This window comes from Pimephales promelas, chromosome 3 (assembly GCF_988280905.1).
Source record: "Pimephales promelas chromosome 3, fPimPro1.hap1.1, whole genome shotgun sequence".
In the NCBI taxonomy this organism is placed as follows: Eukaryota; Metazoa; Chordata; class Actinopteri; order Cypriniformes; family Leuciscidae; genus Pimephales; species Pimephales promelas.
The window spans coordinates 17,077,166-17,092,522 of record NC_142771.1 but is presented as its reverse complement, the minus strand read 5'-3'; the positions used below and the strand labels follow the sequence as shown (position 1 = coordinate 17,092,522).

The 15,357-nt window shown below is 37.9% G+C and overlaps 2 protein-coding genes across 3 annotated transcripts; both read left to right on the top strand.

Moving 5' to 3' along the window:
- The first annotated feature begins 3,551 nt into the window (after window positions 1-3,551).
- Window positions 3,552-6,576, top strand: hoxb8a (homeobox B8a). 2 transcript variants are annotated; one of them, XM_039687655.2, is made up of 2 exons: window positions 3,552-4,555; window positions 5,370-6,576. In XM_039687655.2, the coding sequence occupies exons 1-2, from the start codon at window positions 4,132-4,134 to the stop codon at window positions 5,684-5,686; spliced, it is 741 nt and encodes a 246-aa protein (XP_039543589.1). In that variant the 5' UTR covers window positions 3,552-4,131; the 3' UTR covers window positions 5,687-6,576. The 2 variants fall into 2 exon arrangements, with proteins under 2 accessions (XP_039543589.1, XP_039543590.1); XM_039687656.2 differs by having other exon boundaries at window positions 3,553-4,555; window positions 5,373-6,576.
- A 1,075-nt stretch (window positions 6,577-7,651) lies between these two features.
- hoxb7a (homeobox B7a) lies at window positions 7,652-12,021 on the top strand. The gene is made up of 2 exons (XM_039687813.2): window positions 7,652-8,169; window positions 11,245-12,021. The coding sequence occupies exons 1-2, from the start codon at window positions 7,746-7,748 to the stop codon at window positions 11,499-11,501; spliced, it is 681 nt and encodes a 226-aa protein (XP_039543747.1). The 5' UTR covers window positions 7,652-7,745; the 3' UTR covers window positions 11,502-12,021.
- Window positions 12,022-15,357: the final 3,336 nt, after the last annotated feature.

The following is a 15,357-nucleotide window of genomic DNA, read 5'->3' as shown; positions in this document are numbered from 1 at the left end:
ATGTGGTGTGCCGCAATAAAATAATATGACTGTAATAAAACTTTATAGGGTATAAATTTCTGAAGGTTAAGAACTAAATGGCTGTAAAGCAAACACTACGCGAGAAAAAAAACATAGAAAATGTGAAAAACGTCTCAAGCTTCTAATAACTGTAAGGCAAAATACTTTGCGTAAACACCGTGTCTCCATTGGGGGAGTATTTTGTTCTTCTCTTTTCTCGCATTTGTCGTTTATTGTGAACAGCGTTTGTTCTTCAGCCGTCCAGATTCCTTACAGAGTAGGGGGTCGGGATGGGTGAGATCTGGACTTCCACATAAGAGCTCTGAATCCAATTCAATCGACGCCCACCCTTTGTTCTATTTCCGAACTCACTGCAGCCCTTATAGCGGGCCATAAACTGCCACAAAAAGGATTTCTGGCGAGACGTCTGGGATGACCAACGTTAATTTGTTTACAACCTTTGGGACCGAGCTCGACTTCGCCATTTTGTGGGCACACATCCGATTGTGCCTTGGTAACAAAGGCCGGTTGCTATAGAACAAATATTTAAATTTCTCCAATACAGAACCGTCCTTTACATTACATTCTCTATGAAGGCTATAAAGGTTATTGCGTTTATTACCGACCTAGTTGCTGAATTGCATAAATAAAATGTGAAGAATTATGGAAATGGCAATGATGTGTAGTTCTCTTGTATAGGGTGCGTTGTCAATGATGTAAATAACCATGCAATAAAGCTTTCGAAAAATCTATTTTTTTTCTTCCTTTTAAAAGTTTAAAATTTAAAATTAATATCTACAATTAATCTCTGTGATCGGAAGCAGTATTGACAACTAAAAAAAAAGGGAAGTAAACGTGATCATGCTGGTACAGTGCACAAGTGCCCAGCCCAAATAAGAAAAGTAAGGATTTATGCATGGAAATGTTTCATCGTGGTCTGAATATTAAATTATTTGTATTTCTAACAATGTGTATGTAATTAAAACTAAAATGCAGCATCGACATATTATTATAACAATTGTTATATTATTATTATTATTATTATTATTACTATTAGTAGTAGTAGTAGAAGTAGGCTTCATAAAAGTAGCAGCAGGAGTATGATTGATGGTGGAACTATTAATACGAAAAAGATAAGTGCAATCCAAATAAAAAATAAAAAAGAGAAAAAGTCTCAAATATCATACACCGACGAAATGCTACATTTGAGCCTCATTCTAAATTCTAAATCAAATAGTTAAAGATATTAGTGAACTATTGGTAAGAAAGAAGCGATACTCGCTTCAATGGTTTAACATTAGTATTAGTGTTTCAACCCAATGTAAATTACTTTTCTAGATATGCTGAAAAACCACAAAAGACTAGATCCTAGGGGTCGGTTTTTAAATGGATTCCTTGTTATAGAGAATTAAAATAAGTACTTTACATCATTGAATTTGCACTTACTGAGCTGTTAATTCGCTCATTCTGTTTTTATGTCCGTTGTTTATAGAACCATTAGCTTTTGAACTTCCGTCTCATTACAGCTGAGTTTGATCATGGAGTAACACAAAATTGCCACTTGATGGCAATGTTGTTCCATCGAAAAGACACTGGCTGGCCACCTCCACCCCCAAACCGGAAACACTGGGGCCAAAACATTTGCAGACATGTGCGGTATTACACTTGACTAAGGTTCACACAATTTCCCTCTGTTACAGCGGAGCTTTTGAAAGAAAAGAATTTCAGAGGATTCTTTAATCTATTTGATAAAGGTTCAGAGAAACAAGTAGACTCTCTTTTCATGTGTGTACTTTTTGTGTAGGCTACTACTAACAAATGTAGTAGGCTATATCTTTAAATTTTAGGATACACAAACTTAGTTACAATTATCAAGATTTGGCTACTTTTTTATTCTGTAAAACCAGAACAAAATAGTTGTTAAACGTTTTCAGCTGCAGCTTGTTGAGAATTATTGGAGCAATGTTGAGATTAATTAAACCACTTTATTGATCTGCTCCATTTTTATTACCGCAAAAATTGATAGATGTGATTTTTCGGTAATTGTTGAAAATAATATGTGATTTTTATAATTTAAATAAGATATCACCTCACAAAATTTGGGTTAGAAAATTTTTTATTGACAGTAAAACACTATTACATTAAACAACAATACAACAACATACGATAGTGTTATGTTCAATAAATAACAACATTCATTTCATACTTATTGTTCACAACAGAAGGTCTCTCATGTCTTGATATATATTGTGACTTTTACATCAACACTCAGCATGCGAAATTGTATGGAGGTTTTAAAGCCGACTCGGGTTTTGCTAGTCAAAAGGTGAGGTTCACACTTGGTCAACTCTTTGTCTTTTTTTAAGAGAAGAAACGTTTAATAAGTGTAAAAACAACATGTGCTTAAGATTAACCCGTGATATAGACACATTAGCGTTGTATGTAACCCATGTGTCGAAATGTAGCCTAAATAATCCGCTAGAAATAGAATCCATCACATTTAACAAAACTACTTATAAATCCTCGACTGTAATTTATTATAGACGCAAATTAAGTTGTAAAATGACAAGAAGCAGCTGCATTAGTTAATGTCATACAGATATGAAGAGTAGAGAACTTTTTGTGCGTTAGATGTGACCATGATTATTCAGTAGTGATACTTTTTAAATAATTGCAAATATTTTTTTAGAAAATGAATAAATATACAATTCTATGAATAATAATTCTATAATTCGAATTCTATACCCCCCCCCCCAATTACAACGAATCCAGAAACATTTGAAACTGTTACACACACGCACACGAAGAATATATGGTTTGTTTTTTTATTTCTATGAAGCTATTTGCTTTTATTAGAAAATTAATAAAAGCACGCTACTTTTCACCTCTTTTTCTAGATTTTTCTGGATTTTATAGATAATGTTAATCAGATTTACTTGTTCTAAACATAATGGCAAACAAAAAACAAAACGAAAATGACAATTGAGGGACTTGCTATTTCTGGATAAAATTCGAAGTGAAGCATTTACAGCACTGGTCGCGGAGCCTCATAAAAACCTAACAGCTTTTTGATGCACTACGTCAACAACAAACAGTAGGGGCGTTTATTGGATTTCATAGTTTGTTAAACCATTTACACCACCATTACACCTGACGTGCAGTTCCATTTCGACATACTTATACCTCTGTAAATATATTTATGGAAATTAAATGATCAAAATGTTAAATATGACCATCTCGCTTATTTTCGCTTCGTGCGCTTCAGTCGCTGCAGAGGATGCTTTTGCAAAATTGCGCGTGCTTATAAGGTTTTTAGGATATGTTTAAACTGATACTAATTAAATGGTGTACCTTTTAAAATTGGCCTTCTCGACCCTGACATTTTAAAAAAGAGACTCGACCTCGTTAGAGAGTTGAAAATTAACGACTAAATATGCATCACTTTAGGTTGTCTGTGATGAACATGCAAAAAATCAATCTTTCAAAGGGGTTTGGAGTGGAGAAGTTGCGTGGGGGAGGGGCAGAGTGTATGCACTTGATCTGATGCAAAGAGGCAGATTTCTCATTAACTTGCCCGCTTGAACATATTAATGTGCATATTCTCCCCTCCTCTCTCTCCCTTGGCCCCCCTTTTCTCTCTTGCTACCTCGCGCTCTATCCCTCTCAGCTCTCTCTCACTCGCTTTCTCTTTTTCTCTCTTTTTCATTCTCCCGCTCCCTTCATATCAGAATCGCACAGAGCGGTGTCCGTGTGGGGAGGCGAGAAGCCAATGGAACGAGGATCCTATAGAAGATGCAAATGATCCTGAAAACACACCGCAAAATATGAAACTACTCGTTTGCAGCCGAGTAAATCATAGAAAATTGGTTGGGAACTGGCAGCGGAATTCACCAGGATTGTGATGCTGGAACTCTACAGTGGGAAAATGCTTATGGAAGCTTTAGATAAGTTGTTTTAACAAAGGTATACGAACGCAAACCGTTCAGATACTGGAACTCAACGCTTTGCTGCTGCATTGTTTGTTACCTCAGTAACTGTGAAACTGACAACTCTCTGAAGCTACAGCGCTGATATAAAGACATTCAAAAGCAAACTCTTAAACAAAATCAGCACCAACAACAACATCAAAAGATGAGCTCATATTTCGTCAACTCTCTCTTCACTAAATACAAAAGTGGAGACACTTTACGACCGAACTATTACGAGTGCGGATTTGCTCAAGACCTTGGGACGAGACCCACCGTCGTGTACGGTCCAGGCACCGGGGCCACTTTCCAGCATGCCCCCCAGATTCAGGAGTTTTACCACCACGGCGCGTCCACGCTCTCCGCAGCGCCGTACCAACAAAGTCCCTGTGCGGTAACTTGTCACGGCGAGCCGGGAAACTTCTACGGTTATGATGCTCTCCAGAGGCAAACACTTTTCAGTGCTCAAGACGCCGACTTGGTTCAGTATAGCGACTGCAAACTCTCCACGGGTGGCATCGGCGACGAGACGGACAACGCAGAACAGAGTCCGTCGCCCACACAGCTGTTCCCGTGGATGCGACCTCAAGGTGAGCCTCTGCCGGTCAGCTCGTTTTGTGTGTGTGTGAAAGTCACAAAAAACCCGAGTTTGCCTCACACAAAAAAGAAAGAAAGAAAAAAAAAATCAGCGCAGTTTAAGTTTAGAATTGCATTTCCTGTGTGCACGAGAAGAGGGGGGACAATAGCTGGTTTTATTGTTTTATGGTGTTCAAAACTTGTGAATCACTTTACAGTTTAATGACCCCGTCATAGAAAGGCAGGAATGTGGGAGAGAGGAAGAAGAGGGCGAGAGAAAAGCCCCTTCTCTTCTTGCTGTTTCCATGTGTGAGACTTTGCCCCACAGCTGATCTCTCACTTCTCACCCAGGTCAAAGTTTTACTGCAGCCTTTAACGACTTACAGTGAGCCTCGAGTTTATTTCACTACACAGTGGTCGTTTCACAATGATTATGTCATTTATGGTTGTTCCTAATCCTTTGAACATGTGAAATAGTAGACTGCTTTTGACGACTCTATACTGCGGAGTTAGTGTTTCACCATTATTGTGTGTAAGTGTTGTGGTAGGATACTTATATTTTTATTGGTGGAGCTTTTTACATTAATTACTGTGTTAGACTGTGGGAGTCTCCATGTTACACTAAAAACCTACCCATAAACTAATAATGTAACGCGATTATGTACTGGAGTAGATGTTCATTTTGCGTGAAAGCTGCTTTATGGATTGTTGGTTCACAAATTTGTTTGTGGTGGTTTTTGTTGGTGTTTTTTTTTCTTTCTTTCTTTCTTTCTTTCTTTTTTTTTTTTTTTAACTCTGACTAACATCTAAAAACGTCTTTATTGCCAGTAGCTGCCGGACGGAGGCGAGGTCGCCAGACCTACAGCCGCTATCAGACGCTCGAACTCGAGAAAGAGTTCCTCTTCAATCCCTACCTAACGCGCAAAAGACGAATTGAGGTATCACACGCTTTGGGACTGACAGAACGACAAGTCAAAATCTGGTTTCAAAACCGTCGCATGAAATGGAAAAAGGAAAACAACAAGGACAAGTTTCCAAGCAGCAAGTCTGAACAAGAGCAGATCGAAAAAGAGAAACGGGAGAAAGAACAGGCATCCGGGACACAGTCTGCCGGCGAAGACTGCGACAAGGAAAAACAAATGTAGAGCGGATGCGTGAGTGTGTGTGTGTGTGTGTGTGTGTGTGTGTGTGTGTGTGAGTGAGAGGCCGAGAGGGAGAGAGATGGTTAGACAGAGAGAGTGTGTGTGTTTGTGTGTACGTGTGCCAGTCCATCTAAACGGCAAATAATAAATACGGAAAATAAAACACAGACAATGATGAATAGAATAACGGTGTTTGCATGGGAGGTTTGTCTCACAGAGACATTTTAATCAAGCCGAGTTGTTACATCTTTCACTCGAGGAAGGAACAGAAAAAATGACTGGGACTAGAACAGATGGGACTGGGACAAATTACTACACTTAATATGGTGACCACAGAACTTCAGGAAGACGAAGGACATGGAGCATTTCTACTTTTTACCTGTTGTTCAGAGTAGTGTTAAAGCTAGTCTCCTTTCTTTGTGAAATAATTATCGTGAAACTTATGTTTCTATTGTTAGGATATTGTCATTAACAATTACCTTGGCAGCTGTATAGTTTTAAGTTAAATGGTGCACTTTTAACTGTTCTCACTTATATGTTATGATGATGATGATGATGTAGAATTAATGACTTCCAACAACATGAAACTGCCTATTTATGCCGTAGAATCTCTTTTTACACTTCTTTGGTTCTTCTTAAATCAATGTTTTTTTTGTTGTCTTCCTTTCTTGGGGTAAGCATGCGCACAGTGGATAATAAAAATGAATAAACATAATAAAAAATAAATTTTAAAATGATGTCATGTGACCCATTGTTTACAATCATTGTTTGCTGGTGAAGTAGTTTATGAGATGACTATGTTTTGTTGTCATTCTTAATTGTATTTTAATGTCTAAAACTGGAGGCAGTGGAAGAAAGTGGACACAATAAAGTTTACAAGCGAGAATCCGTGACACCATGTGTCCTCAACATCATTTCACAGTAATGTGCGGTTCCAAGGTCTGCTTCAGTCAAAAACACCTCTAGGAATAAGAATATTATTATAAGCAAAATAAACATGGACTACACATTGTTAATGATGACAAATCTCATAAAAAATACCTTGTAGTGTGGTCTCATTCTTGATTTATAGTAATAGATAATTTAACTAAAAGAGAGGCGGCATGCAAACCACAACTGAAAAACCTCATAATTTTGTCAGACCAACACCGTAACACGACACGATATAATATGCCACTAAACAGAAACAGACTATTATCGTGAATATACATCAAAAAATCTCTTAAAATGAAATTTCATCAAGCTGAACTCTGTTAAATGTGGGTATTTGAGTTATGGGAGCACATCATGTCAGGTGAATTACTGTTGTGAGTATGTGGGCTTCTCAAACATCCAGAGTGTAGGTTTCATGACAAGACTCAGAGCTTTCGCATGAACATGCATTAGCAATAAAATATTTGGGATGCACTGAACCAGTACGTCACCATGGAAATGGCTGTAGTTGGTGGTGACTGCAAAGGCTATTGGGATGCTTTGAAGCAGAAACTAGTAAGGGCCAGAGTCATCATACTCTTGACACAGACACTGTACAGACATTGCAAAAATGCAGTGATGAGATTGGGGCACTGCACCAGTGACAAGAGGAAATAGTGTTGAAAATCAATACAGAAATAAATAGGTTTCTTGTTATTTGTGTGGTGCCCTTCCAAACAGGAGGCATGTTCCTAAATCTGGACAAGCTGAACTCATTTATAAGTTTGCACAACCCACAATTACTTATTGCTTGGCACGGATTTGGTGATTACAGAAACCTTCTCAATAGCCTATCGATTTGTGTGTTTTCCCGTGCGTTTGTGTTGACTGTAGGTACCGTTGGCTGTAAGTGAATAATTTAACAAATTTATGTGGATGGTCAGCTGTGCAGCCCTTCTCCACATTAGACAGGGCTCTGGGAAGCTGTACACCCATTGGAGGATATTTCATCACGTGCTACCCATCACGTGGCCCCTGAGGAAAAAGGAGTGATTTTTGGTGTAAATCTAGACTGTAATTCTGTAATATATCATTGGACCTCGTAAAACCGACACTAAAACTTCTTGGCATATAAATCACTTCTTAAATTATGAGTTCATTGTATTACGCGAACGCATTGTTTTCCAAATACCAAGTGGCGAGTTCAGTCTTCTCTAGTGGCGTGTTTCCCGAGCAAACTTCTTGCGCCTTTTCGTGCAGTTCGCAACGGGCCAGCGGCTACGGCTCGGCTTCTAGCGGTGCACCGGTCTCCTCCGCATCTTCTGTCTCTCTGCCGAGTATGTACACTAACGGTGCTAGTCTTTCCAGCCAGACTCAAGGCATGTACCCCACTGCGTATGAGCTGGGAGCTGTCTCTTTGAACATGCACAGCTCTCTGTTTGACCATCCGAATCTACCCATGGTGAGCGCTGGCGATCTCTGTAAAGCGCAAAGCAGTGGTAAGGAAGAGCAGAGGGGCCATCATCAAAACAACGAAAACAACCTCCGAATCTATCCGTGGATGAGGAGCACAGGTTTGTGAAAACTGAAAGACAGGGGTGTGCGTATGTCTGAGGGGGAGGGAAACAGGTTAAGGGGAGCGACCAAGTCGTTTCAAAAAGTGTTCTTTTCTTCAGATCATTTTTTTACGACTAATTAGTCGCCATAATTCAAGACATCCTAGTAGTATTTCGCGTTTTGTGGAAAAAGGGAGGGGACAGTATGAGAGGTTTATGAATCATGTTTAGCTTCAACAAATATGTATTCTGCTGGAATCCATCTTTAAGTTAGTTAGGGAGATGAATCCATCGTTAAGTTAGAATGTGCTCAAGCAATTGCATTAAATATCCTTATATTTTTATATAGAGGGCGGGGCCTTGTTTTTCTAGGGTATATGCTGGGTGGGCCTTTGTTTTAAAATACTCTCAGTAATTGAACTGTATCTGTGTCTGGGTGTGCTTTATGCAGTATGTTGTACATGTATGTGCCTGTCTGCGTGCGTGTGCGTAGGCCTGTGTTGGAAGTTTTACAAAACATACAACTCAAGATATGCGTCCATGTTAACCAACTGTTCGCTGAACAAGGGGTTTTAACAAGTTGTCTTCGTTTCGTAGTAATAACACTTTTCACGCGTGTAGCCACCACACGTCCCGGCTGACGCATTTGAAAAGAAGGTCGACAAGTTCTCTTTTAATGATTTTCTGCGGCCTCTCAAGACACTCACCGACGTTCCTATCAGTCAACTGTCAACCCAGGGAGCTTCTTTTCTTGTTAGCATGTGTAAAAATACAACTACATAAATAGTTTTGAAACAGATACTTCAGTAGCAAATTTGTTGACATATACTGGCAGATTGTCATTGCCTGCAGATGGTGTAGCCTACATTTTCGTTCTACGTGTGAAATGCTATTGCCATTTTATGAACAACCAATGTGTCATAGTAAACCTATTACCTTGTAAGTACAGTGAGACATTTTAAGCTCTTTCAATTATTTTCAATTATTTTCATTTTATTAATAAAGGCAGCTATTTTACTTTTGTAAATGTTGATGTTAAACACGAATAAGCCTCTTTTTTAAAAAAAGGGGGAAGCTGCTTATACAAATTGTATTCATCCGTTTATTTTTGTGTAAAAAAAGATAATATTATCTTTTTTAACACAAAAATAAATCATTGCCATATCTGCTGTAAAGACTACATATTTGATACGCCAAAGCTGGTGTAGACAGTTGCATGAAAATAAACCAGGCCCTAATAAACATTCACGCGTACATAAACACCTCAAAAAAGGTTGTAATTTTGTTTCTACACATTTTATCATAGGCCTTGCACCCCCAACCACAAGTTTTTATGTCTTTAAGCTGCCTTTTCAGTTGATTTTGTGCTTTCGTTTGAAATTTCACATAGATGGTCTCTGTCCCTCACTTTATTTCCCTTTCACTATTCACAGACGGACACATTCACAGAGACCAGATGAAATTGGGGAGACTGTGTACGTCAGGGACCTTGAACAGTGACCGAACACAATGCTCGTCCTTGTTTTAACTCGTGTAAAAGCGTTTCGTTCTGCGAGGACAGACATAATGCACTTAATGTATACCCCTGAAAGAACGAAATAGCGGTATCTCCTTGGATTTGAATACGGCACTTCTCTCTCTCTCTCTATTACTCTCATGCCTTCTGCTTTTCACCCAGTTTCTTCATGTTTTTGCACAGTTTGTGCAAGATAGTGGGCTATTATCAACAAGAAGTGTCACGGCGTTGCCGACAACACGGAAGTAAGATACAAACGACTGAAGAGTGCAATAAAAAAGTTCAAAAAGCACAAAGCAGTACCCATTTGTCGACAGTCTGCTGGAAACGGAAACGCAGGGACAGCAGAAAGTCACTGACCGTGCATGGGCAAGGTTGTGAACGTCTGGAGATTTCTTCTCTCTAAACGTGCAGCTAAAATATGGATCCTTTACATAGATGGCTTCTTTATCTAGATGGATATAACACTTCAACGCGTATGTGTAAGGGAACTAGATCATGTTGTTGACTTTGGTCATGTTTAGAAGGAAGTCTGAACGGCAGGGCTCCATTAGAGTCACGGGAGTGTGCAAGCCAGAGAATACACTAACAGTAGGGGTATTTGTATACTTTCATTTTGCTTTTGAATTACATTCCACTTTTATATTTAAGATGCATTTTTACCTTTCAAAGTTAAGTTTTAAATTGGCACTGTTGTATCTTGATCTTAATGCATGTAACAGTTCAGACGCACGGTTAAATTCAATGTGTGCGTTTCGTTTAGCTATTTTTACCTTTAAAACATAAGTTTTAATTCGACACTGTTGTATCTTGATCTTAATGTAACAATATAGACGCACGGTTAAAGTCACTGTGTGCGGTTCGTTTTGCTGTTGTTACAAGTTTATGTGACCTCAAATAAGGAATAAACATCCAAAATATAATTTAGAAGACTTTAGAAGACACGTTTAGGGTTGATGACCGCTTTCTTTTTAAATCTCAGGATTTAATAGCTAACTAATCTTTCCTTAATAGACTAATGGATTTCACTAAGGCTCTGTGCAAAAAGTAAATAAATAAATAAATAAATAAAAGCTAATAAGTCGTATCGAAATATTTACAATCGCTAATCTCAATAACATAAAATGTGTTTGTATAATGACTGGTCGCTTTGTCATGGTAAGATAATAACACACCTAGAATCAAACAGCCACGCATAAGTCTTATTTCCCCCAAGTGGGTAGGTATAAGCCCTACTGAAAATACTAAAATAGTTGTTTTACATTCACAAACTGAAGTGTATAGCCTACTTTTTTTTTTTTTTGCTTAAATATGAGTGATTTTTCGATAATTATAGCCTATCATATGTAATGGTTTTAATGAATTATAAGTTCTTGAAATCCTCCGTTTTCATCCAGACCAATGATGATTCACAAAGATAGACATGTTTTCATTTTAACCATCGAAAAACATTCGAACTTTTTTATTAATTGTAAATGATTTTTCTTTTCTTTTTTTTTTTTTTTTACCAGAGTTTTTGGTAAACACATTTTAATACTTGTTACGCTTTCTGACCCTCCTCCCGCATTTCCCCACAGGTGCGGACCGGAAAAGAGGCCGTCAGACATATTCCCGCTATCAAACATTAGAGCTGGAGAAAGAATTCCACTTCAACCGTTACCTCTCACGGCGGCGGCGTATAGAGATTGCACACGCCCTGTGCTTGACCGAACGCCAGATTAAAATCTGGTTTCAAAACAGAAGGATGAAATGGAAGAAAGAGAACAAATCAACGGGCCACAGCTCTCCTGCTGCTGACCAAATCGAGGGCGACGAGGAAGAGGAAGATGAGTAGCACGCAAGTGGCATACAAATAGACTGCGCTGTATATTATCGATTCGAACTCGTTTAATTCAGGATTCTCTGAGTTGAAACAAAAATGCTACTTAGAATACCGTGGGCAAAATGTCAATGTCGTTTACCAAAGTAACTTGTGTTAGATCAGTTGTGTGTCCAATGTATTAGACTCGTAAATATTGTAGGCTACTAGATTATAAGTAATTCTAAAAAGCATTCTAATATCGATATACAATACATGTATACTCATACTGTATAGCCTACATTATATGGGCTATACATAGGCTTAATATTGGAGTTAATAATACTACAGTATATATAATATATTTGAAACATACAGGCATATTTTGTGCCTAGTCACTGCGGGGTGAAACACAGAAGGGAGTAAGCTATTTTTTTTTTTTTTTTTTTGAAAAACACATTTTGATATAGGTCTATACCTGTTATGTAGGCTTATCTAGCTGTACATTTTTGTATGTATAAGCATTTTCCCTGTTCATAAGTGTTCAAATAAACTGCTGACCACAATATGTTTAAAAAAATTATGTTTTGCCTTTCCAGGAGTTTTCTTTTCTGTATTGCTTTTCGTTAGCCGGAGTAAAATCACAATATTGTTGTGCCAAATAACCCTGAATGTGATAATACCACAAGCATATATTTATATTTTATAAAGACCCCTGCCTTTTTAAAACTGTTCCTAAAAAGACTCAGTTGAATAATAATATTAATACTAATAATAATCTCAGGAGCAGAATCTTTACCATTTTTAGGGTGGTTAGTTATTATTCATTTATATTCACCACCAGGTTAAATCTTCGATATGTTTTTTTTTTTTTTTTTTAATATACAGTTAGGCTACATTATAGGCTATTAATAAAATATTTTGGTTTTATTCATCCTTTTGGATTATTCGGGGAATTACAACAGTTCTGCTGTGGACAAAATATAGCCTAATCATTGAAATAAAATAGGCCTATGTTTCTATATTTACGTATTAAATATTTAAATATAAATGAGCAATACTGTAGCAGATTTCGTAATGATATCACAAATCTGTTTAAAATGAGGACTAGTTTACTGTTTGTTTTAATGGGCTATAGGCTTAATTTTATTTTGGTTCGTCATTGTCGTTGCCCCGAGAACATCAATTCAATAGTTTTTGTTTATTGTAGCCTATCTTAATTTTTTTTTCCTCAGGTCAAGCCGAGTTCTTGTAGAGAAGTGACAGGTTCTGTGTCGTGTGAGACCAAAAGAAGGCGTTTATATTATGGGGTTGTAAACTAATGTGTTTAGTGCATCAATAAAAAGCCGGAAATGCCATAAAAGGGACAACAACAAAAAATCAGTAGAATAGGAAAGCGGCCGGTCTTTTCGGGCTTCAGACCTTGTAGCAGCAGTTAAAGTGTGTGACAATACCTTTTCCGATTTAGACAAATCTTTAACAATGTAAGTAATCCATATTTTTATTTGCTTATTTTGATTGAAGCAATCCCCAAACTTTATGGATGCTATCTGCATTTTGTCGCATTGCGAAATTGTCGTGAAGGCCTGTTTAAGTGCTTGCTAGTGCATAGCCTACACTGTAAAGCATATACCTAGGCGTAGTTGCCAGAACGCGACAAATATTTTTGTCCTAAATATTTCGTTCTGAAATGTTTTTATTTTGAATGATGATCAAATATAATACGGTATGCCAAAGAGAAGTAGCCTATTTGTTTGAATCGCAGACTGTTTTCCATTTCTTTTCTTTTTTTTCTTAAATATGAATCAATTAAGTAAGTATTAAAAATAATTAGGCTATATGAATCGGATAATATGTTTTTCGTATTTCATATTACTGTATGATATTATGGCTCTGCTTTTAACATAATCCTTATGTGGGCCATATACAAAATAAAGAGCAAACATCCTCTTTAAGATAGACACTATATCCAATCCTATTTACCAAAATAATAATAATAATAATAATTGCCTTAGTCACTCAGTTTATAGCACCGTAACATTAAGTGTTGTAACTTTGATTTCCCTTCATTCGCGACATTGTTCATTTTGTATTAAAGCTGATGCTTGCAAATTGCCTTAAATCTTAAACCGCATTGGTGTTATATTTCGGCTTTAAAAACACAAATAACACATGTTCAAGCCTAATATCTCACACGATCGACTAATAAGCTGTTCAGCTAGCTTTAAATAAAGCAGTGCATGGAAACAAACAAACACGAAAAATATTAGATTTTCCTGGCGATTGTATAGGGAAAAGATGGCGACGGCAGAGCTACTGCTGTTAAAACACTCATGAAGAAATGCAATAAATTCCTTGTTGTTTTATGAAAATTTACAACTTTGTGATAGAACTTTATGAGTGCCTGGGTCCTGGGATTGGCCGAGGATGGTCATGTGGACGAGTAACCGTGAACATGAACTTTTTATGATTTCCCAAGTGGTTATATTGCAGCATTCTTTTGGCCGCGCACTTAATGTAGCTTCACTGTGCTCCTTAAAGGTTCTAGCTCTTTTTTATATAGTGTATTTTGGCCAACACTGAAAATCCATACAGTCGGAGAGCATTGTTCAGGCTGATGTTCTCAAATGGAACAGGGAGAGAACAGCCTCCTCTCCTCTCTGCTATGCTAATGTGGCCGTCTGTGATTGGGATAACCACTGCGATGGAGTCTTATTGAGATCTGGACACGCAGTAGGGTCTCGTCTAATTTTTCATACGGGGGTCTGACTCCTGTTGACTAAAGCGGATGGAAGCTGTGGTGTCGCTGTCATTTTCACTGCTTCGCTCTAATGGCGGGACCGAGAAGAGCAACAGGACTTACCGAGCGCGAGCTACGGCGAGAGGTTTGCGCCTCTCTGTCCTGGTGCTGGGTGACGAATTATCAACAAAGGTAAGTCTGTCACTGTCTCGCAACCGCTTCGTTTCTCTGAGGTAAGAACTCGACCAAGCCTAATCATGCGCACTGATGGATGTACTCTACTAATAAGCCGCGCGTGCACAACAGCTTACAAGTAAACACCTTATCTAAATCCAATTATTCATTTCCATTTTGGGTGGAGCGGAATAAGCGTTTTGGTACCTTTCCATGTATTTTTTTTCTTCTGGCCAGCGGCAAAGTATTTAGACCTAATGCACTGTGTGCATTTATAGAGATTCAGATGTGCTGGTTTCGGGTTTTCCACTGCATTACTGTATTTATGATATGGAGCGCAGTCATGGCTGCGGCGAGAGGGCGAGGTTTGAAGAAGCTGTTGTCTTGCCAATCGGATTAGCCTTACATAGGCTACCTATAGTCCTAAAAGGTGCGACATTAAAAGTTATATAGATGGTAAATGCTTTAATACCACCCTAAATCACAGGCAAAAAGAAACTGATAGACAAAAAATATAGCTAAATATACGGTAGGCTAATAATACGTGAAGGCCTCTTTTGAATCGTTAGAGTAATGTTTAATATATAGGCTATTATATGTTCAAAATACCCAAAATACCCAAGAGTCCCCTTTTGTTCTGAATAGGACGTCTTTCACTTCCAGATCAGATGAACAAACCTTCCAGGTTACTCTACCGGCTGCAGTGAGAGGGACGTAATGATTATTCGCGGCTCTGCTTGACATGTTTCCTCTCTCGGTTCTCATCCATTCAATTCCGCCCAGCAATTTTGTAACGTTCCTTGAGTTTCGGTGTTCATTTAAATGCTATTTTTCATTCTAAACACGCTATAACGTGGATGGAACATGGATAGGCTAATGTTTTAAATGAAAGACGAACCACTATTTGCACAAACAAAACATACAAACATATTCCTTAAATATGAATTGTTTTTGAGAGACTGATCTATCTATCTATCT